This window comes from Carcharodon carcharias, chromosome 18 (assembly GCF_017639515.1).
Source record: "Carcharodon carcharias isolate sCarCar2 chromosome 18, sCarCar2.pri, whole genome shotgun sequence".
Classification (NCBI taxonomy): domain Eukaryota; kingdom Metazoa; phylum Chordata; class Chondrichthyes; order Lamniformes; family Lamnidae; genus Carcharodon; species Carcharodon carcharias.
The window spans coordinates 7,423,148-7,448,113 of NC_054484.1; the positions used below are offsets into that span (position 1 = coordinate 7,423,148).

Genomic DNA, 24,966 nt, shown 5'->3' on the forward strand with positions numbered 1-24,966 from the left:
GATTTGATGTTTTGTAACCGCTGATTACTGTCACTAAACACGACAAATTCCATTTTTATACATCTAAAAAACTCTGAGTTTTGAAATTAGAACCAGACAATTCAGGAGTGAAATGGGTAAGAATTTTTTTGTACAACGGATAATAGAAACTTGAAATACTCCCATAAAAAGCTGTGGATGCTGGGGATCAATTGCAATTTTAAAGACTGATAGCGATAAACCTTTGGGTAAGATAATGAGGGTAAGGAGTCGTGGTGTGTGAAAGGAATTGAAGTAGAAATCAGCAGTGATCTAATTGAATGGCAGAGTAGGCTTGAGGGGTAGAAAAGCCTGCTCCTCTTCCTCTGTTTCTAAATGGTATTCTGGGTTTTGATTTTAGAACTCAAATCACTTGTTCTGTGGATCCTGAGATTTTTTGCTGTTCTAATATCCTGTCTGAGACTAAACGGATTGTTCACAACTTTGTCATATTTGACCCTGGGATGAGCTTCTCGCCATACATCCTCTCTATCACGGATACTTCCCATTTCCCCCTCCGTAACATCACTCGACTACACCCCTGGACTTTGTTAACTCTAGACTTGACTATTTCAATGTACCCATTTCTGGTCTCTAGATTCTACTTTCCATAAACTTGAGGTCATCCAAAACTCTGCTGCTCATATTTTTACAAGCACCTGGTCCTATTCACAGTCATTCCTGGGCTCACTGACCTGCCTTGACTTCTGGTCAAGCAACGTCTTGATTTTAAATAAAAACAGATAATGCTTGAAACACTCTGGTCAAGCAGCATTTGTGAGAGAAACAGTTAACATTTTAGGTTGATGATCCTTCATCAGAATAGGGTTGTTGGTGCTGGGTGTTTCCAGCAATTTCTGTTTTTGTTTCAGATTTCCATCCTCTGCTTTTGCCTTGATTTTAAAATTCACATCCTTGTTTTCAATTCCATCCATGGCCTCTCCCTACTCTACCTCTTTAATCTGTCCCAGTCCCACAACCCTCCGATACAACTGTGCTCATTTGAATCTGGTCACTTAAGTGTCCTGATTTTAATCGCTCCACCATTAGTGACCACACCTTCAGCTGCCTAGGCCTGAAACTCTGGAATTCCCTCTTTAAACTTCTCTGTTTTACTTTAAGACACTCCTTAAAGCCTAGTCTTTTGATCAACATTTTAACCATTTGCTCTAATTTCCTTACGTGGCTCGATGTCCAATTTTGTTCTATAATGCTCCTGAATAGTGCTTTGGTACATTTTACACATTAAAGCCATGATATAAGTATAAGTTGTCCATGTTTATGTCTTTAATTTTTATGGCCATATAATTTTTTAAAACCTTGAAAGGTAGTGAGAAAGGCACACATGTTGTTAGATATCTGGCATTTGCAACAATTTGGAGATGACCTGGGGCTTTGGCAGCACTGGTGCTTTCATTCATTCCTTTTTCATTTTGTATATAAGGGCCTCACTAGGAATTCTATTGCCCACCCCTAATTCCCTTTGAGAAGGTGATGGTGAGTCACTTTGTTGAACCATTGTAGTCCATTTGTAGGTGTAGGTGCACCCACAGTGCTGTTACGTAAGGGTTCCAGGATTTTGACCCAGCCATGATGAAGGATTGGTGACATAATTTCAAGGCAGAATTGTGTGTGACTTGGAGGGAAGCTTACAGGTGGTAGTATTCCCATGCATTCTCTGCCCTTGTTCTTGGTAGGAGGTCGCAGGTTTGGAAAGTGCTGTTGAGTTGCTGCAGAGCATCCTCTACATGGTACACTCTCCTGCCATGCTGTGCTGATGCTGGAGGGCGTGAACATTTAATTCTGGAAGGTTGAGACTTGGGGGTGATGGTTTTTCTGTGCATTTGCTGTGCTTGCCCATCAAGGTAATGTACATCATGGCTTTGGGAGGTCTAATTGTGTCATTGCTTGTGAGATATTTTGCTAGGTTCAAAGTGCTAGCTGATATGTCTCCAATATTGAAGCATTTTGACACAACTATCTTTTAAAAAAACTCAGTGTTAATGCAGCGTGAAGCCTAGACGCTTTTTATGAGCATGCAAAATAGGAGCAGAAGTAGACCATTTGGCCCTTTAAGCCTGCTCCGCCATTCAATAAGATCATGGCTGATCAGTTTATGTTTCGAATTCCACATTCCCATCTGCCCCCAATAACCTTTGATTCCGTTGCCTAACAAGAATCTATCTACCTCAGCCTTAAAAATATTCAATGATTCCACTTCTGCTGCCTACTGAGGCAGAGTTCCAAAGTCACACAAACCTCTGAGGGGAAAAAATTCTCCTCATCTCTGTCCTGTAAGGGCAGCTCCTAATTTTAAAACCGTGCCCCCTTGTTCTGGAATCACCTACAAGACGGTACATCCTTTCCATGTCAACCTTGTCAAGATCATTCAAGATTTTATGTACTTCAATTAAGCTCACTCTTCTAAACTCCAGTGGAAACAAGCCTAGCCTGCCCAACCTATCTTCATAAGACAACCCACTTGTTCCAGATATTAATCTAGTAAACTGCCTCTGAACCACCTCCAGCACATTTACATCCTTCCTGTCAATCAGATAAAGACCCATTTATGCATATTCTGTTTTCTGTCAGCCAGCTAATCTTCTACACATGCTAATATGTTACCCCCTACACCATAAGCTTTTATTTTCCGCAATACCCTTTGATGTGGCACCTTATCAAATGCCTGCTGGAAATCAAGTGCAGTATGTCTACAGGTTCACCCACAGCGTATGTTACTCCTTCAAAGAACTCTAATAAATTGTTTAAACGTGGTTTCCCTTTTGCAAAACCATGCTGACTCTTCCCGATTACCTTGTGTTTTTCTAAGTGCCCAGCTACAATCTCTTTCATGATCGACTCTAACATCTTCCCCATGACAGACATCAAGCTAACTGGCTTATGTTTTCCTGTTTTCTGTCTCCCTCCCTCTCTTGAATAGAGGGGTTATATTTGCTACTTTCCAGTCTGATGGAGTCTTTTCAGAATCTAGGGAATTTGTGGAAAATTAACACCAACTCATCTACTACCTCATGAGCCATCTCTTTTAGATGCTAGGATGAAGTCCATCAGGACCCGGAGAATTGTCAACCCGCAGCTCCATCAGTTTGCTCAATACTACTTCCCTAGTGATTTGTAATTTCACTGAGTTCCTCTCTCCTCTCCACCTCCTGTTTTATAGCTATTGTTGGCATGTTTTCTAAAATGAATACAGAAGCAAAATATTTCTTCATTTCATCCACCATTTCCTTATTATCTACTATTAACTCCCCATTGTCACTCTAGAGAACCAACTTTACCTATCTTTTCCTTTTTAAATACCTGTAGAAACTCTTGCTATCCATTTTTACATTTCTAGCTAGCTTCCTCTCATACTCCAATTTCTTTCTCCTGATTAACCTTTTAGTCAATCTTTGCCATTCTTTATATTCCGACAAAACATCTGTCTTGCCACTCATCTTTGCGCAGTTATGTTTTCTCCTTAAGTTTGATGCTTTCCCTAAATACTTTAGTTAACTACGGATGACGTGCCCTCCCTTTAGAATTTTTTTTGACACTTGTTTGCAAGCAGTAGGGGAACAGAAATGTTTCTATACTCTTTTGAAATTGCACACAGTTTACACTGGCAGCTTTGATCTTAAGCAGAGAACACTTGTACACAATTTGCTAGTACAAGAATGAATCTGCACAGGAAATACAGAATGGCTGAGAAATTCTTTACATCTTTAGTATGAAAGGGCAATCATAAAGAAAGACTTTCATTTCTTTAGTGCCATTCATAACCTGAGGGCCAAAGCACCATATAACCAGTGAAGTAATTTTGAAGCGTTGTCATTGTTGTCATAAATGCAGCAGCTGATTTGCATACAGCAAGACCTCTCAAAGACAGCACCTCTGTCAATGCAGCACTCCTTCAATGCACTGAAGTGTCAGCTGAAATTTTATGCTCAATCTCTGGAGTGGTGCTTGAACCCACAACCAAAGACTGCTACCCACTGAGTCACGTCTGACACTTGCAATTAAAATTACAAGAACATTTTGAGGAAATGACTCTGACTTTGGGCAATAGCATGACTTGGATTTAATAATGGCATCAGCTGACTATCATAATACAAGTGGGCTCATTTAATTTTCATAAGTTAGCATTTACATGAGCCGTTATCCCAACACTCAATCTTTATTTTGCCACCATTACCATCAATCTTATTTTGATTCTGAATAATTTTTTGCTGATGGAGAGCACATTGTCCGGAGAGTGGCTACAGCCAATAGTACTCAAAATGTGCTACAAGCCAGGGATTGGCGAGGTTGTATGGAGTCCTGGGAGATGTAATTGAATCTGGATCATTCCAAGCAACAAATTAGAAGAACTGTGTGTTGGAATGGTTGCCTTGCAGCAGCATAGGTTTTGAATTTAAGCATCATTGGTGGCTGTCACTTGAAGTTAATTGCCTATTGAGCACTGAGTTCTGTCAATCCTGTATTGTACTTTCTCTACGAGGGATTAAGTCCCTTTGGTGATAATGTTATGCTGGATACTTGGAGGGGAGGGAGTTCCCTGAGTCTGTGGAATATCTGACTGAAACTTAATTTTGCAAGCCTGCCTTTATGTTGCAGATACTTTCCACCCAACTTTTTCTATTGAGCGTCTTTCTTTTTTTTACCCCCTTTGTTTAAGAGACTGATTCCTTCCAATATTGCAGATCTCAGGCACTGATTGATTGATTTCCTTCACTTTCCCAGCCCACTGTACTTTGCTGTTCTTCACGTGTGCATCTGGCACTTGAGTGTTTGGTGAACTCTGTAACCATAGAAATATCATGAACCCAAACCTAATATCTGCAATTTTATACAGTTTTTGTCCTTTGTCGTTCTATCTACTGCCATTGCCATAACTTTCTCTGAAATCTTAATATATTTACTTTTTTCATCCCCAAAGGTATAATAAATTTGCAAGTTTGGCACGAAGTATTGAAGAGAATGAAGGAGGCCTTGACCAGTTTTCTCGTGGCTATGAGTCCTATGGTGTTAACTCACAGGCTGACGGTGGAATTTATTGCAAGGAGTGGGCTCCAGGAGCAATATCTGTGTCTCTCATTGGAGATTTCAGTGAGTATTCACTGTCCATGCAAACCTTTTACTTGATCGCAACAATACAATATTCTTACAAATACTAAAATGCTGTAGATGCTGGAAGTCTGAGATATAAGCTGAAAATGCTGGAAATATTCCATCCTCTTGGTGGTGGAATACGGAGTTTTTTAGGTAGTGTGCTTTCTTAGGTTCAGAGGTTTTTATCCACAGATGACATATTTGTTTTGTTTGTGAGAAATGAAATTGGCTATCGCTACGTGATGTGATTGGATGTGGAGTAAAGGTGGGTATTGGAGTTGAAGTACAGATCAACCATGATCTGATTGAATGTTGGAACTGGCTTGAGCAGCTTAATGTCTTGTTCCTGCTCACTGCTCTTTTTTTTTAAACTGTTATGGTACATTGAATGACAGGCTGTCAAAGATGGATTTGGGTGTACAGGATATTTAAAGGCAGGACCTCTGGTTGACAGAGCTGTTAAGAAAAACTGGAAAATACTTTGGGAATTCTAGTTTTTACAACGAGGTATTGAATATAAAAGCCAAGGATAATGATGAACCTATGTAAAACCTTGAGACCTCCGTTTGAGTACTGTATTGCAGTTTTAGCCTATAAAAAGAATATTAATGTGACACAGATTTGCTAGGATGCTGCTTGTTATGAGGAGAATCAAATATGAAGAAAGATTTGGAAATATTGAGCTCAGTTTCAATAGAACAGTGCAGTTTATGGGCCGATGTAATAATTTTAAACAATTATGAATGGGTGGGAGATGATAGCAGTTTGTTTTCAGTATCCGAGGAGTCGGGAAAGATTGGCCACAGATACAAGATCTTTGTCTTTGTTACCTCTAAACTTGACAGTTCCAATTAATTCCTGGCTGGCTTCCAAAACTCTGCTGCCCTTGTCCTGACTTGCACAAACTCTCCTTCACCCATCACCCCTGTGCTCGCTAACCTATATTGGCTTCTGGTTATCAACATCTTGATTTTAAAATTTTCACCCTTGCTCTTAAATACCTCCACAGACTTGCCACTCCTTATCACTATAACCTCCTGCAGCTGTGCAACCCCCTGAGATACCTGCACTGCATCAATTCTTTTTGATTCCTTCAATTCTTTGCTGCCTCTTGAGCAATCCCGTTGTTAATCATCCCACCATTGGCATTTTTGCCTTTTGCTGCAAGGTCCTAAAGTCCAGAATTTCCTCTCTATTCCTCTTCATTCCTGCATCTTTCCTCCTTTAAGATGCATCTTAAACTTGCCTCTTTGACCAAGCTTTTGGTCATCTGCCCTGATAATTCCTTTTGTGGCTCGCTGTAAAGTTTTGTTTGATGATTGTTCCTGTGAAGTATCTTTGGAATTTTAACTGCGTTAAAGGCTCTATGTAACTACAAGTAGTTGTGAAAGATTTAGAACAGAAGGTGGGACAAACTTCTTCGCACAGTGTTGTGAGACAAACTTCTTTGCACAGTGTTGTGAGACAAACTTCTTTGCACAGTGTTGTGAGACAAACTTCTTCGCACAGTGTTGTGAGACAAACTTCTTCGCACAGTGTTGTGAGACAAACTTCTTTGCACAGTGTTGTGAGACAAACTTCTTTGCACAGTGTTGTGAGACAAACTTCTTTGCACAGTGTTGTGAGACAAACTTCTTTGCACAGTGTTGTGAGACAAACTTCTTTGCACAGTGTTGTGAGACAAACTTCTTTGCACAGTGTTGTGAGACAAACTTCTTTGCACAGTGTTGTGAGACAAACTTCTTTGCACAGTGTTGTGAGACAAACTTCTTTGCACAGTGTTGTGAGACAAACTTCTTTGCACAGTGTTGTGAGACAAACTTCTTTGCACAGTGTTGTGAGACAAACTTCTTTGCACAGTGTTGTGAGACAAACTTCTTTGCACAGTGTTGTGAGACAAACTTCTTTGCACAGTGTTGTGAGACAAACTTCTTTGCACAGTGTTGTGAGACAAACTTCTTCGCACAGTGTTGTGAGACAAACTTCTTCGCACAGTGTTGTGAGACAAACTTCTTCGCACAGTGTTGTGAGACAAACTTCTTCGCACAGTGTTGTGAGACAAACTTCTTCGCACAGTGTTGTGAGACAAACTTCTTCGCACAGTGTTGTGAGACAAACTTCTTCGCACAGTGTTGTGAGACAAACTTCTTCGCACAGTGTTGTGAGACAAACTTCTTCGCACAGTGTTGTGAGACAAACTTCTTCGCACAGTGTTGTGAGACAAACTTCTTCGCACAGTGTTGTGAGACAAACTTCTTCGCACAGTGTTGTGAGACAAACTTCTTCGCACAGTGTTGTGAGACAAACTTCTTCGCACAGTGTTGTGAGACAAACTTCTTCTCACAGTGTTGTGAGACAAACTTCTTCGCACAGTGTTGTGAGACAAACTTCTTCGCACAGTGTTGTGAGACAAACTTCTTCGCACAGTGTTGTGAGACAAACTTCTTCGCACAGTGTTGTGAGACAAACTTCTTCGCACAGTGTTGTGAGACTGTGGAGCTCATTTCCAGAGTTAATAGTTGAGGCAGAAATGATTGAACATTTAAGATTAGATTGACTAGGTGGATAAAAGGATATTGGAACAGGGTGGGTGAACATGATTAGGACTATTGCTTGCATGGAGGGTAAATGCCAATTTAGACTTGCTGGGCTGAATGACCTGTGTCCTTGTAACTTCTATGTTGTTGTTTGACTGATTTCTTTGAATACAAACAGACAAACATGATGGACAGAAAAAGATCAGCTGGCCCATCTTGAATTCTAACTGACATAAAGTCCACCTTGCCACTCTTGTACATTTGTGAAGCCTTATGAATCAGGCCAAACAATTCCCGCAGTGTACCCTCAGTCTTCTGGGAGAGACAAAAAGAAACATTAGAAATCTAAAGCCAATTAGTCAGAAGAAATAATTGGAGAACTTCTTTCTGATTCTTGTAGGCAATCAAAATCAATCAACAATAGAGGAAAACGCATGTACCCTCAGAGCCATAAATGAAAAATATGATTTTGAATTCTGGGTTTGTTGGGCAGGGATGATGGAACAGGATAAGTATTGCAGAGTTTTGAGGGAGTTAGGCTTCATGTCACTTAGAATTCAAGTTGAAGTGGGTATTGGAGAGGCTAAGATAATGGATGGGCAGGTATGTGGTGGGTGATTAAGGGACAATAAGGGGTGATGTCCAGGAGAAATTAAGTGGTTTTGCTGCCTGATGGGGTTTGAAGCATGGCCCAAGTGAGGTTGCATACTGTCTGATTTAGTTTTTGTGGTGGCTCGTGGTAATGGTATGAAGTTTTGGTAGGAGCTTTCACTACTATTAGACTTAGTGTCATGTTTAAAAGGGGAAAGTGTTCTTTAAAATGTTACTTCCAATTGGTGCTATGGTATCAAGTAATTTGGGTGGTCTTTGTCTCTTTTTCCCATCCTACACATCAAAAAATAACTCTGGTAATAAGTTTGGAACAATATATAAGTTCCATAAATTTATATTTAAGAGAAGAAAAATGTTCAGGAATAACCAGACCATCAAAGTTTTGAGTGTTATGACATGTAACATTTTGTTTGTAATCACTGAACTGCTCATGATAGATTGGAGGTATTTTGTTTCTTGAGCTGGTATCATTAATGTCCACTGTGAAACTGTTTGCCTCACACCTATGGAATAACTAACATTCAGACTATTAGTTTAAGCACTTACAGATGGATATGTAGCAGTAAGTGCACATACTTATCATTCCCCTTCCCTCTTCCACTGTTCATATACTTGAGTCCATAACGTATTAAGTTGCACCAATTCCCATTCACTTTTCACCCTGTACTCACTGACTTGCATTGGCTCCCAGTTTGGCAATACCTCGATTTTTAAAAAAAAAATTCCCATCCTGTGTTCACATTCTTTCATGACCTTGCCCATTCCTATTTCTAACCACCTCCAGCCCTAAACTGAGATCTCTTCTCATGCATTTCAGCCTCTTGAGCATCCCCAATTTTAATTGGCCATTGGCCTTCAGCTACCCCCTAAACCTCGTTACCTCTCTCCTTTTAAGAAGCAACTTAAAATCCGACTGATTGATTAAACTTTTGGCTACCTGCCCCAATGCCACCTTCTTTGGCTTGATGTCAATTTCCTGTGAAGCTCCTGGGGATGTTTACTCCATTAAAGGTGTTATAAACTGCAATTTGTTGCTCAGGCAGGAATGTTGCTTGTTCTGATGCATAGCAACTGCTGCCTACAGGAAGTTCAGACCTGCCATCATAAGTTTGTTGAAATGATTGCAATTTGTTACCTCAGTGAGCAGATTTGAGGTACCTGACCCACGCTAATGCCAGTGATGATGTATGCTGCTGACTCTATGCTGTATGCATTTGTTTGATATTGTAAATCTGTGGGATTTTTTAAAAATTGACTTGAGTTATATTGATTTTAGTCTGTTGAAGAACTGATCTGACTTTGAGTGTGAGAACTGGTGGAATATCTCATTCTACTGAGCACTTAATTACATTAGTTTGATCTCTTAACCCCCTACCTCATCACTGAAAAATACTTCCCACTGTTAATCCAATAAAAGCACTTGGAGCCAGCTAAATGCTCCCTCCTCCACACTTTTTACTTGCATACGGCCCAGAGCAGTCAATAACGGGGTTGCTGTTACTCTCCTGATGGTAAGTGGATTTAAAGGTTATGGATAGTCTGATTTAACTGCTGTATTTCAGTACTCATACAAAGCCATAGAGGCAGAAACTTCTCCCTCACTCCATCCCCATTTTGCTACAGATTGTTTGATTAGATTTTCTCTTAAGACTTCTTCTGAGCAGTGGGAAACCAGGGGATTGGGAAGCCTACAAAGACCAACAGAGGACAACTAAAAAAGAAATAAGGAGGGAAAAGATTAACTATGAGGGTAAACTAGCCAGTAATATAAAAGAAGATTGCAAGAGTTTTTTTTAGATATATAAAGGGTAAGAGAGAGGCAAAAGTGTACTTTGGGCCGCTGGAAAATGATGCTGGAGAAGTAGTAGTGGGGAACAAAGAAATGGCGGAGGATCTGAATAGGTACGTTGTGCCAGTCTTCATGGTGGAAGACATGAGTAACATCCCCAAAGTTCAAGAGAGTCGGGGGGAAGAGGTGAGTATGGTGGCCATTACCAAGGAGAAGGTGCTAGGAAAACTGAAAGGTCTGAAGGTGGATAAATCACCTGGAACAGATGGATTACACCCCAGAGTTCTGAAGGGGATAGCTGAAGAGATAGTGGAGGCGTTAGTGGAAATCTTTCAGGAATCACTCAAGTCAGGGAGGGTCCCAGAGGACTGGAAAATCGCTAATGTAACAACACCCCCCCCCCCCCCCCCCCCCCCCCCCGTTTAAGAAGGAAGTGAGGCAAAACATAGGAATTTATAGGCCAATTAGCCTGACCTTGGTCGTTGGTAAGATTTTAGAGTCCATTATTAAGGATGAGATTTCAGAATACTTGGAAGTGCATGGTAAAATAGGGCAAAGTCAACATGGTTTCATCAAGGGGAGGTCATGCCTGACAAATCTGTTAGAATTCTTCGAGGAGGTAACGAGTAGGTTAGACAAAGGAGAGCCAATGGATGTTATCTACTTGGACTTCCAGAAGGCCTTTGACAAGGTGCCGCACAGGAGGCTGCTCAGTAAGATAAGAGTCCATGGTGTTAGAGGCAAGGTACTAGCATGGATAGAAGATTGGCTGTCTGGCAGGAGGCAGAGAGTGGGGATAAGGGGGGTCCTTCTCAGGATGGCGGCCGGTGACTAGTGGAGTTCCGCAGGGGTCAGTGTTGGGATCACAACTTTTCACTTTATACATTAATGATCTAGATGAAGGAACTGAGGGCATTCTGGCTAAGTTTGCAGATGTTACAAAGATAGGTGTAGGGACAGGTAATATTGAGGAGGCACGGAGGCTGCAGAAGGATTTGGACAGGTTAGGAGAATGGGCAAAGAAGTGGCAAATGGAATACAATGTGGGGAAGTGTGAGGTCATGCACTTTGGTAGGAAGAATAGAGGCATGGACTATTTTCTAAATGGGGAGAGAATTCAGAAATCTGGAGTGCAAAGAGACTTGGGAGTCCTAGTCTTGGATTCTCTTAAGGTTAACTTGCAGGTTGAGTCGGTAGTTAAGAAGGCAAATGAAATGTTGGCATTTATTTCGAGAAGACTAGATTATAAAAGCAGGGATGTGCTGCTGAGGTTTTATAAGGCTCTGGTCAGACCACATTTAGAATATTGTGAGCAATTTTGGGCCCCGGATCTCAGGAAGGATGTGCTGGTCCTGGAGAGGGTCCAGAGGAGGTTCATGAGAATTATCCCGGGACTGAAAGGCTTAACATATGAGGAACGTTTTAGGACTCTGGGTCTATACTCGATGGAGTTTAGAAGGATGAGGGGGGATCTGACTGAAACTGACAGAATACTGAAAGGCCTGGATAGAGTGGATGTGGGGAGGATGTTTCCATTAGTAGGAGAGACTAGGACTTGAGGGCACAGCCTCAGAGTAAAGGGAAGACCTTTTAGAACAGAGATGAGGAGAAACTTCATTGCCACAGAAGGCTTTGGAGGACAGGTCTTTGAGTGTATTTAAGATAGATAGGTTCTTGATTGGTAAGGGGATCAAAGGTTATGGGGAAAAGGCGGGAGAATGGGGTTGAGAGACTTATCAGCCACGATTGAATGTCAGAGCAGATTTGATGGGCCGAATGGCCTAAGTTCTGCTCCGAGATCTTATGATCTTTATTGGACTTATTCTCTATTTACATTAGAGCAATCATTTTTGCAGTGTGTAAGTAGAAATACTTCAACTTGCATTTCTAGAGCCCCCTTAACATTGTTTTAAAGAAAAATTCCAAAGCACTTAGACCTCCACAGGAAAGGAATTTAAGCTAGAAAGATGCAGGTGCAGAGGTTGGTTTTAAGGACACTTTTTTCACAGAATTGTTACAGCATAGAAGGATGCCATTTGGCACATCATGTCTGCAATGGCTCAAGGATTGAGGAACCACCAAGTTCCATTTCCCTGCCTTCTCTCCATTGTTAGTGCTTATAAGTGCTTATTGTGGAAGAATGAGTCCAAAGCTAGCCTTTTACCCCAAGCAGATTTATTCGTAGATAGTACTGCAGAGCAACAGACTCTCCCAGTCCCTTCCATCCAGCGATACTCATTTATAGGTGAGCCAATGCCCATCACCTGTTTCAACAATGCAATTGTTTTAACAATATAATTGCCAGTCAACAAGAAGATTGTTATTGGACCGTAACAATATAATTGCTGATACATTGACATGCATAAACCTGCACGTTCTTTTCAGATAGCAGTTTAATTCCTTTCTGAATCTTTCAATTGAACCTGCCTCCACCACATCCTCAGGCAATGCATTCCAGAACTTAACCACTCACTGGATGAAAAGATTTTCCTCATGTCACATTTATTTGTCCAGGAGTGAAGTGATTGAATTTCATTTGCCACTTTTCTTCCCACTTGATCAGTCCATTGATAACTTCCTCTAGTAGTTGAGAGGGAAATAGCAGGGAGGACAGGTTCCTGCAGAAAGATTTCCATATTGTGGGACAGGGTGGCTGTAGGATGTATGTTTGATGGGGAATAAAGAAGAATTGTAAGGGTGCAAGGAAGGATGTAAGACTGGAGAATGTTGCAGAGATTTGCTGAAGTGGAACTTGTAGATCAGGATTTTGACGTCAATGTATTGAGTGACTGAGTGCCAGTGAAGTTTGGGAAGGTCTCCTTATTGCAAAAAAAAACATAGAAGCCTTGAAGAAGTGCAAAAAATCTTTACCAGGATGATATCAGATTTGTGAGATTATACTCATTGGGAAAAGATGAACAACTGAAGCTCTTTTCTTTAGGAAAGAGAAGGCTAAGGGGTGACCCAATGGAGGTCTATAAGATTATGAAAGTGTTTGGTAGGGTAGACATACAGAAAATATTTCCACTGGTGGGGGTGTCCAAATCTAGGTGCTAGAAATTTATTAAAATTCCAATAGGGAATTCAGGAGGCACTTTAGCTAGTGAGTGGTTAGATTGAGGAACTTGCTGCAATAAGTAATAGTTAATGAAAATAGCATAGGTGCATTCAAGGGAAAGCTAGATTAAACACACGAGGAGTAAAGGAATAGAGGGTTATGCAGATGGGATTAAGATGAAGGGGGTGGAATGTGCAGTGTGTAAATCCTGACATAAATTGGATGGTCTATGCTGTACATTCTGTGTATTTGAATGTAACATGTAACGGTCAGGGATGCTTGATAATCTCTTGAAGGGAGCAGAAACAGGGCATGTGAAGGCAGCCAGAGTGTGCTGCAAGACTTCGGAGCTTGGGACGGTATTTGAGTAGGTTTGGGTTGGTTGAAAGAGCAAAGGTAAAATTTAAGGAGGAATTAAGTTGAGAGAGAGTTGAGGAAGGGAGAATGGAGATTGTTGTTGGTCAATTTCAAAGCATGGTTGAGCATGGAGGAAGAAAGGGAGGCTGTGCTAGCCAGCAGGTAGTTTCAATCTTCGAACCAAAAAAAAAATCACAAGCTGCAATTGGCAGCACCATCAGCACTCGGGGGAAATTTGAGAAGGCTGGTTAAAAACACATGTAGGATCTTTGGCTTCATAAATATCGTCATTGAATTAAAAGCAAGTAAGTTATGCTGCACCTTTGTCAATCATATGTTAGGCTTCAGCTGCAGTATTGTGTCCAATTCTGGGCACCACATTTCAGGAAGTGTGTCCAGGCCTTGGAGATGGTGCAGAAGAGATTTCTTAAAATAGTGTTGGGGTGAGAGACTTCAGATATGTGGAAAGACTGTGAAGCTGGGGTTGTTCCCCTTAGAGCAGAGAAGGGTAAGGGAAGGTTTGATGGACGTGTTCAAATTCATGAATGGTTTTGAGACAATAAAGAGAAACGGTTTCTAGTGGCAGGAGACAGTAACCAGAGCATTTAGATTTAAGCTGATTAGCAAAAGAGCCAGAGGTGACATGAAAAAACATTTTTAAAGCAGTGAGATGTGCTCTGGAACGCGTACCCTGAAAGGGTGGTGGAAGTAGATTCAAAAGTAACTTTTAGAAGGGGAATTGGAAAAATATTAGAAAGGGAAGTTGTTCTCCTTAGTCTCTCTGCAACTGAAATCTTTCACTCCAATGGCATTCTAGAAAATCTCCTCTTCACCCTGATACCATTCTGGTAAATCTCCTTTGCGCATCCTTTCTAAAGGGTGGAGCCCATAATTAACCATAATACTCCAGTTGTGGTCTAACTAGTGTTTTATAAAGATTTAGAATAAGTTCTTAAGTTTTGTACTCTATACTTTTATTAATCAAAGCCAAGGATCTTGTAAGTTTTTATAAAAAAACTAGCCTTCTCAAGTTATTCTGCCATCTTCAAAGGCTTGTACATGCACCCAGCCTCTCTGTTCCTGCACTTGCTTTAAGGTTGTACCATTTATTTTATAGTGCCTCATCATTCTTCCTGCCAAAATGAATCGCTTTCCACTTCTGTGTTGAATGTCATCTGCCACATGTCTGCCATATCACAAGTCTTGTGCCCTTGAATATACTAATTTAATAAATATACTAATTTATAAAATATACTAATTTAATGTCAATGTTTTGCATACCTCTGCTAGTCTGAGGTTGATTAATTTTTTGTGGACCAAAAGAATTAAGGGGTATTGGGCAAAGGCAGTTTGCAATGTGCAGTTAGATCAAAGATCAGCCATGATCTGAAAAAAACTAATTTCATGTTCATTATGCTTGGGGGAGGGGTGAAGTGTCCTATTCTTGTTCCAATGTTACCAAATTCCTACCTTGCACAGATGGAATACATCCTAGGTTGCAGAGGGACGAGTACAGTTGTGGAGCTCTGCCACAACTTACCAACCAGCTGTCACTATCCTCCTCACTGTTGACTACATTACTGGAGTTTCTTGTCATTAAAAACTTTGGAATAATTCCCTGTAAACCCAAGTCCAGACCATTCATTGCTATCAAAAAGGACAGTGGTACTTCCTGGAGTACTCCATTGCTCACTTCCCTCCAGCCTGAAAAGCAATTGTTCACTACTGTTCTCTGCTTTCTGTCCCTTAACCAATTTAGTGTCGATGCTGTCATTGCCCCTTGAACCCCACAGGCTTCAGTTTTGCTTGCAAGTCTATTATGTGTTGCAGTATCGAACACCTTTTGAAAGTCATCCCCAGTACCTCCCTTCCTCACAGTCCTCATCCCGTACCATTTTGTCTTTTTGGTATGAGGTAATTTACTACCAGCCCCATCCCACCACATTTCCATATTGACCCTGCGCCACCACCCACCCAAAAGCAGAATCTTTTCTTCTCTGCCGATGCTGCCAGACCTGCTGAGTTTTTCCAGGTAACTCTGTTTTTGTTTTGAAATTCCTCAGTTGACGTGTTTGAAAATCATCTAATTAAAAGTCAACAGGCTTGGTTATGTATGAATTAAACATTCTTCAGCACTGACACGAAGTGGAACAGGATCTCAACTTCACTCCTTACCATGGGCTGGGGTGGGTGGGATGCATGGGTGGGGGAGGGGTACCTCCGAGGTCAGTCCTGCTGCAATCCTGACTGCTGAGCGCAGCTGGTGCAGAGCTGCTGACAGAGCTAGCAGTTTTTTTGAGGTGATTCGAGGTAACACTTGGACATACTCATCTCCCTGCTACCATGTGTTTACGCCACTGGAGGGAGGCAAGAGGAAAGGACGAATCCTGGTGCGTCTCACTGATATCCACCACAGCCATTTTTTTTAAAACAATTAACATTATAGCTTTCAACAGCAATCCTTCAAATCTCCCAAAGCGTCTCGAATAAATAGTTACGCTTGATGTTTTCAAGACCTGAATTATACAACCAAGTTGTAAAATATCTAATTAACCAACTGTCATCCCACAGGTACAGACAGGCACCGTCAACCAAATCAACCCACCAGCCAATCAGAAAAGTGTGGATAGACCAAAAGTGTATTATTATATATTTAAAATTAACAATTGATCGAACATCAATTGATGTTTGCAGAATATTGTTCCAAATTTCCTCTACCCTTTGTGTGTAGAGAAATGTTTCCTAATTTCACTCCTTAAAGGCCTTGCTCTGGGTTTTAGACTATGGCCCCTCGTCCTCGATTCCCCAACCAGTGGAAATAGCTTCTATCTGCCCCATCTGTTCCCTTAATATCTCAAACTTTGATCAAATCACCCCTTAACCTTCTAAATTCCAGGGAATACAATCCTAGTTTGTGCGATCTCCTTATAATTTAACCTGGAGTCCAGGTATCATTCTGGTAAATCTACACTGCACTCCCATCAAGGCCAACATATCCTTTCTCAGGTGTGGTGTACAGAGCTGCTCACAGTGCTCCAGGTGTGTTCCAACCTACGCTTTTTTTATAGCTGTAGTATGACTTTTATCCCCTTGCATTTTAGCCCTCTAGAAATAAAAGCCAGCATTCTATTTAGCCTTTTAGATTATTTTAGTGATTTTTGTATCTGGACCCCCAAGTCTCTTGTGACCCGTTTCTGGCTTTTCACCATTCAGAAGGTAATCTGTTCTATCTTTTCAGTCCAAAGTAGATTACCTCACATTAGTCTATATTGAAATTCATTTGCCAAATTCTACTTTGAGAACTTTTTTTTTAAATTTGTTCATTTGGGCATCGCTGACTGGGCCAGCATTTATTGCCCATCCCTAATTGCCCTTGAGAACTGAGTGGCTTACTAGGCCATTTCAGAGGGCATTAAAGAGTCAACCAAATAGCTGTGGGTCTGGAGTCATGTGTGGGCCAGTCCAGGTAAGGACAGCAGATTTCCTTCCCTAAAGGACATGAGTGAACCAGATGGGTTTTTCCAGCAGTTGACAATGGTTTCATGCACATCATTAGACCTTTAATTCCAGATTTTTTATTGAATTCAAATTTCACCATCTGATTCGAACCTGGGTCCCTGGAGAATTGCCCTGGGTCGCTGGAGTACTGGTCCAGTGACAATACCGCTATGCCACTGCCTCCCTTATGTGCCTAAAAATGAGATGTCAACCTGGTGAAGCTATAACACAGGGCTACTTGCGTGCTAAACAGCATAAGCAGCAATTGATAGACAGAGCTAAGTGATCCCACAACCAATGGATCAAATCTAAACTCTGCAGTCCTGCTACATCCAGTCGTGATTGGTGGTGGGCAATTAAACAACTCACTGGAGGAGGAGACTTCACAAATATCCCATCCTCAATGATGGAGGCTGAAGCATCTGCAAAAACCTTCAGCCAGAAGTGCCGAGTGGATGATCCATCTCGGTCTCCTCCGGAGGTCTCCAGCACCACAGGTGCCAGACTTCAGCCAATTTGATTCACTCCATGTGATATCAAGAAACGGCTGAAGGCAATGGATACTGCAAAGGCAATGGGCCCTGATAATATTCTGGCAACAGTACTGAAGACTTGTGCTCCAGAACTTGCCGTGCCCCTAGCCAAGCTGTCCCAGTACAGCGACATCGCTGGCATCTACTTGGCTACGTGAAAATTGCTCAGGTCTGTCCTGGACACACAAAGCAGGACAAATCTAACCTGACCAGTTACCGCCCCATCAATCTACTCTCGATCATCAGTACCGTAATGGAAGGGGTCATCAATAGTGCTATCAAACGGCACTTACTTAGCAATAACCTCACTGATGACCAGTTTGGGTTCTGCCAGAGCTACTCAGCTCCTGATCTCAGAATTACACAGTGCAGAAGAGGCCCTTTGGCCCATCGAGTCTGCACCGACACGTAAGAAACACCTAACCTCCGTACCTAACCCCATTTACCAGCACTTGGCTCATAGCCTTGAATGTTATGACGCGCCAAGTGTTCATCCAGGTACTTTTTAAAGGATGTGAGGCAACCCGCCTCCACCATCCTCCCAGGCAGTGCATTCCAGACTGTTACCACTCTGGGTAAAAAAGTTTTTCCTCTCATCCTCCCTAAACCTCCTGCCCCTCACCTTGAACTTGTGGCACCTCATGACTGACTATTCAACTAAGGAGAACAACTGCTCCTGATCTACCCTGTCCATGCCCTTCATAATCATGTACACCTTGATCAGGTCGCCCCTCAGTCTTCTCTGCTCCAACAAAAACAACCCAAGTCTATCCAACCACTCTTCATAACTTAAATGTTACATCCCCGGCAACATCCTGGCGAATCTCCTCTGCACTCCCTCCAGTGCAATCATATCCTTCCTATAATGTAGCGACCAGAATTGCACACACTACTCCAGCTGTGGCCTTACCAAGGTTCCATATAACTCCAATATGACCTCCCTACTTTTGTAATCTATGTCTCGATTGATAAAGGCAAGTGTCCCATTTGCCTTTTTCACCACCCCGCTAACATGCCCCTCCACCTTCAGAGATCTATGGACACACGTCAATGTCCCTTTGTTCCTCAGAACTTCCTGGTGTCATGCCGTTCATTGAATACTTCCTTGTCAAATTACCCCTTCCAAAGTGTATCAGCTCACACTTTTCAGGGTTAAATTCCATCTGCCATATATCTTCCTGTAGCCCAAGACAGTCAACCTCACTGTTAACCACTGGGCCAATCTTTGTGGCATCCGCAAACTTACTAATCCTACCCCCTACATATGTTGTTTAAAAAATGACAAATAATAGGGGACACAACACAGATCCCTGTGGTACGCCACTGGACACTGGCTTCCAGTCACTAAAGCATCCTTCTGTCATCACCCTCTGTCTCCTACAACTAAGCCAATTTTGAATCCACCTTATCAAATTACCCTGTATTCCATGTGCATTTGCTGCCTTTATAAGTCTCCCATGTGGGACTTTGTCAAAGGCTTTGCTGAAATCCATATAAACTACATCAACTGCACTATCCTCATCTGGTCACCTCAAAAAATTCAGTCAAATTTTTTAGGCATGACCTCCCTCTGACAAAGCCATGCTGACTATCCCTGATCAAACCTTGCCTCTCCAAGTGGAGATGGATTCTCTCCTTCAGAATTTTCTCCAATAGTTTCCCTACCACTGACGTGAGACTTAATGGTCTGTACTTCCCTGGCTTATCTCTACAACCCTTCTTAAATAGCGGAACCACATTAGCTGTTCTCCAGTCGTCTGGCACCTACCCCGTGGCCAAAGAGGAATTAAAAATTTGGGTCAGAGCCCCTGCGATCTCCTCCCTTGCCTCTCTCAGCAGTCTGGGACACAAATCATCCGGACCTGGAAATTTGTCCACTTTTAAGCCTGCCAACACCTCCAATACCTTGTCACCCCCTATATCAATTTGCTCAAGAACCTCGCAGTCTCTCTCCCTGAGTTCGATACCTTCATCTTCATTCTCTTGGGTGAAGATGGATGTGAAGTATTCATTCAACACTAGCGATGTTCTCTGGCTCCATCCATAGATTGCCCCCTTGGTCCCTTATGGGCCCTACTCTTTCCCTGATTATCCTCTTCCCATTGATATACTTATAGAATATCTTGGGATTTTCCCTACTTTTACCAGCCAGAGCTTTCTCATATCCCCTCTTTGCTCCCCTAATTGCTTTCTTAAACTCCACCCTGCACTTTCTGTACTCCACTAATGCCTGCACTGATTTGCCTCCCTTGTACCTGCTAAAAGCCTCTCTTTTCCTTCTCATTGTAACCTGAATATCTCTGGTCATCCATGGTTCTCTGGGCTTATTGTTCCTTCCTATCACCCTAGAGGAAACATGTTGAGCCTGTACCCTCCCCATTTCCTTTTTGAACACTCCCCACTGTTCCTCTGTACATTTCCCCACAAGTAACTGTTCCCAGTCTACCTTGGCCAGATCCTGCCTTATTTTACTAAAATCCACTCTTCCCCCAATCCAAAACATTTTTTTGCAACTTGTCTATTTCTTTGTCCATAACAAACTTAAATTGTACCGTGTTGTGGTTGCTATCACTAAAATGCTCCCCCACCACCACCTCAGCCACCTGTCTGGCTTCATTCCCCAGAATTAGGTCCAGCACTGCGCCATCCCTTGTTTGGACCCTCTACATATTGACCTAAAAAGTTCTCCTGTACACATTTCAAGAAATCCACTCCATCCAAGCTCTTAACACTATGTCTATCCCAGTTAATGTTGGGAAAGTTGAAATCACCTAATATAATTCCCCTATTGTTATTATTTTTACACACCTTCACAAATTGTGCACATATTGTGCTCCTCAATTTCCCGCTGACTATCTGGGGGTCTATAATAAACACCTAACAATGTGGCTGCCCTTTTTTATTTCTAAGCTCTACCCGCAAAGCTTCATTCGATGCCCCCTTCAAGATATCTCTCCTTACTGCAGTAACTGACTCCTTAACTAATAATGCAATGCCTCCTAGTCTTTTACCCCCTCCCCTGTCTCACCTGAAGATTCTATATCCTGGAATGTTGAGCTGCCAATCCTGCCCCTCCCTCAACCACATCTCAGTAATGGCTAGTATATCACAATTCCACGTGTCAATCCTCACCGTTAACTCATCCGTTTTACCTGTAATACTCCTGGCATTAGAGGCCATCCAGCCTTGCTTTACTCCCTTGAAACTTAATGCAGCTGTACTCCCTCTGACTTGATTGTTTTACTGTATTATGATGTGTCCCTATTCTGCTAACATTTTGTGTCCCTCCCCCTGCCGAATTAGTTTAAACTCCTCCCAACAGCACTACCAAACCTGCCCGCAAGGATGATAGTCCCGCTCTGGTTCAGATGTAGACCGTCCCGCTTGTACAAATCCCACCTTCCCCAGAAATTGTCCCAGTGACCCAGGAATCTAAAACCCTCCCTCCTGCGCCAAGTCTTAAACCACATATTCATCTGTACTATTCTCCTATTTCTGAGCTCGCTAGCACGTGGGAGTAATCCAGAGATTACAACCCGAGAGGTCTTGCTTTTTAGTCTACTGCCTAACTCCCTGAATTCTTGATGCAAGACCTCATCCCTCTTTCTATCTATGTCATTGGTATCAACATGTAACGTGACCTCTGCCCTATCACCCCCCACCTCCCTTTCAGGATGCCCTGCAGCCATTCAGTGACATCAGAGATCTATGGGCACACACACCAAGGTCCCTTTGTTCCTCAGAACTTCCTGGTGTCATGCTGCTCATTAAATACTTCCTTGTCAAATTACTCCTTCCAAAGTGTCTCAGCTCACACTTTCCAGAGTAAAATTCCAGCTGCCACTGATCTGCCCATTTGACCATCCCGTAGCTCAAGACACTCAACCTCACTCAATCTCATTACTGCCTTGGTTCAAGCATGGACAAAAAAGCTGAAGTGCCGAGGTGAGAATGACTGCCCTTGACATCAAGGCAGCATCTGACTGACTATGGCATCAAGGAGCTCTGGTAAAACTGGAGTCAATGGTAATCAGGGAGAAAACTCTCCGCTGGTTGGAGTCATACCTAGCACAAAGGAAGATGATTGTGGTTGTTGGAGGTCAATCATCTCAGCTGCAGGACGTCACTGCAGGAGTTCCTCAGGGTAGTGTCCTCTGCCTAACCATCTTAGCTGCTTCATCAATGACCTTCCTTCCATCATAAGATCAAAAATAGCGATGTTCGTTGATGATTGTGCAATGTTCAGCACCATTTGTGACTCCTCAGATGCTGATGCAGTCCATGTCCAAATGCGGCAAGACCTGGACAACATCCAAGCTTGGGTTGACAAGTGGCAAGTAATGTTCACACCGCCCAAGTGTCAGGTAATGACGACCTTCAACAAGAGAGAAACCAACCATCGCCCCTTGATGTTCAATGGCATTACCATCACTGAATCCCCCACTATCAACATCCTGGGGGTTACCATTGATTAGAAACGGAACTGGACTAGCCATATAAATACTGTGGCTACAAGAGCAGGTCAGAGGCTAGGAATTGTGCGCCGAGTAACTCACCTCCTGACTCCCCAAAGCCTGTCCACCATCTACAAGGCACAAATCAGGAGTGTGATGGAATGCTCTCCACTTGCCTGGATGAGTGCAGCTCCCACAATGCTGAAGAAGCTGGACACAGTGCAGGACAAAGCAGCCTGCTTGATTGGCACCATATCCACAAGCATTCACTCCGTCCATCACCGATGCACAGTAGCAGCAGTGCGTACCATCTACAAGATGCACTGCAGGAATTCACCAAGGCTGCTTAGACAGCACCTTCCAAACCCACGAATACTACCACCTAGAAGGACAAGACCAGCAAGTCACCATTCCTTCACTGTTACTGGGTCAAAATCCTGGAACTCCCTTCCTAACAGCACTGTGGGTGTACCTATATCACATGGACTGCAGCAGTTCAAGAAGGCTTGCTCACCACCACCTTTTCAAGGGCAACTAGAGATGGGCAATAAATGCTGGCCCAGCCAGCGAAGCCCACATCCCGTGAATGAATGTAAAAAAAAATGCCAGCCCTCAATATCTCTATTGCCTCCTCCTTTTACTGTGACATTGGCAGTGCCCTCTTCTTCAGTGAAGTCAGATGCAAAGATACTTATCTAGCACCTCACCATGCTCTCTGCCTCCATTAGGAGATCATATTTTTGGCCACTAGTTGGTCCTGCCTTTAACCAGCTTTTTATTATTTACATGTTTATGAAAGACTTTTAGGTTCAATTAAGTTACTTGCAATGCTATTCTTGTAGTCTCTGTCTCTCTTATTGTTTATCATTCTCAGCTTTCCTGTGTACTTATTGGAGTGATTTAACAGCATTTTTGAACAATACTGCCAGAACACACAGTTTCCTATCTTTCTTGCATATTTCCCTTCTTTCCTGAATTCTTTGTAACCAGGAATACTTAGTGCCCATTCTCCCCTTGCTTGATCAAAGTTTTTGTTGTCACTTCATCATAATCCCAGGTGACTACTTGTGCCTGCAGCTCTCAACAGTAGTTACCGTGAGCACATGCACTCTAAACGCATTTTATTTTGCCACATTTCCTCCCTTTGCCTGCTCCCTCTTATTTCTGAACCACTCTTCGTTCCAATGCTGTTTGTCTCTTCTCGTCTCTGTGCACCTTGTATTTCCATACAAATGCTTCATCTTTGTGCTCTTGCTCTGCCAAATTAACCCACATTAAAAAAAATTCCCTGAATCTTTCCCTTTTGTTCCCTCTACTTACCAACTTTCTAACTGGGAGTAATAGATTTTTCAAATTTTACTTCAAACACCTTTGAAAACCTAACTCTGCTCTTAACCATTAAAGAAACAAACCCTTTGTCTCCTCACAACTACAGCCTGATACCATCCTGGATAAGTCACTTTTGTGACATCTTGTTATGAACTGAGATCAGCATCTTACCATCTACTGGATGTCACTCCTGGTATTTGAACCCAGGCCTCTGCCTTTGTTGGCCTTGTTGAAAGCAGCATCATTGTCAACAAAATATTTTTCATTTGTTCCAAATCCCTGATGTCTTGATTTGACCGTGCTGAATTTGCATGTTCATTCTGCTGATTCTTCTGATCTGTGCAGCAGTTGAAGACCCCCTTGTGGGTTTTTTTTTAAGCTAAGATTGCTGACCATGTCAAAAAGAAAACACCGTGGGAATTTGAGTACTTCATTAGTTGGTATTCATTATCTTTCACTTTGTTGCTTTTCTTTCAATTTCAAAGTGAACCAGATACCTAAAGTATCTTAATTTAATTTGTGTCTGTATATTTGGGGTACTGTTGGTTTCCCAGGTTGTATAAATTTAACACTTAACATGCTCCCTACCATATTGTTTTACTGGGTTCACAAATAGATTTTTTTCTTTGCTGCCAGTTTCAAAAGCTGGAGTGAAGTTGATACTTAACTTCCTATTTCTGATCATCTTCATAAATTATTGGTTAGGCCTCAGCTGGAGTAGAATCATAGGATGGTTACAGGACAGAAAAAGGTCATTTGACCAATTATTCTTACTCCATTGCGCTGTAAATTTTTTCATTTCAGATTTTGAAGCCACAGTTGAATCTGTCTCTACCACACTATACCAGATTGTAGCCATGTGCTGCATAAATAAGATTTTTTATGTTTTGGCTTTGGTTATTTTGCCACTTTAAATCAGCGTCGTCTGGTTCACGCTTCTTCTGCCAATGGTAACAGCATCTCTCCATCTAGCTGTCTCATGATATTGAATGCATCGATTAAAACTCTTAACCTTCTATCCAACCAACCCTGGCTCCTCCAACCTATCCACACAACTGAAGTCCTTCCTACACCTCCTCTAATGCCTTCACAATGTTTTCTGGTGCCCAAAATTGAACACTCTACTCTAGTTGAGATTGAGCCAGTGTTTGATAAAGATTCATAATAACTTCCTTGCTTTTGTATGTTATGCCTCGGTTTATAAAGCTCAGGATCCCGTATACTTTTTAACTGTTTTCTCAACCTGCCTTGTCCGCTTAATGATTGATGCATGAATACCACCAGGTCTGGCTGCTCTTGTGCACCCTTGAGAATTGGATCCTTTAGTTTGTTTTGTCTTTGCTCTTCCTTCCTACTGCAGTGCATCACTTCACATTCCTCTGTGTTAAATTTCATCTGCCACATGTCCATCTATTCCAGCAGCTATGTTCTCCTAACATCTGTCATTATCCTCCCCATATACTTTATACTTCCAAGTATTGTGTCATTTGCAAATTTTGATGATGTACCCTGTATACCCAAGTCCAAGTCATTAATGTACACTAAGAACAGTGGTCGTAGTACCAATCCTGGGGAACACCACTTCATAAACGGTCACTTGGTAGTTGTCACGACTCACCTGGGGATAGTATGCTGTAATATCAAACCCCAGTGTTCCCTGAGCTGTGAC

The 24,966-nt window shown here is 42.1% G+C and overlaps 1 protein-coding gene across 4 annotated transcripts in view; it reads left to right on the plus strand.

The window, feature by feature from the left end:
* The window catches only part of gbe1b (glucan (1,4-alpha-), branching enzyme 1b), a 600,154-nt gene that overhangs the window by 47,165 nt on the left and 528,023 nt on the right, over positions 1-24,966 (plus strand). For all 4 annotated transcript variants that reach the window (XM_041211102.1, XM_041211103.1, XM_041211105.1 and 1 more), the window contains exon 2: positions 4,958-5,127. In XM_041211102.1, coding sequence (XP_041067036.1) covers positions 4,958-5,127 — 170 coding nt within the window. The remainder of the gene's footprint in view (positions 1-4,957; positions 5,128-24,966) is intronic.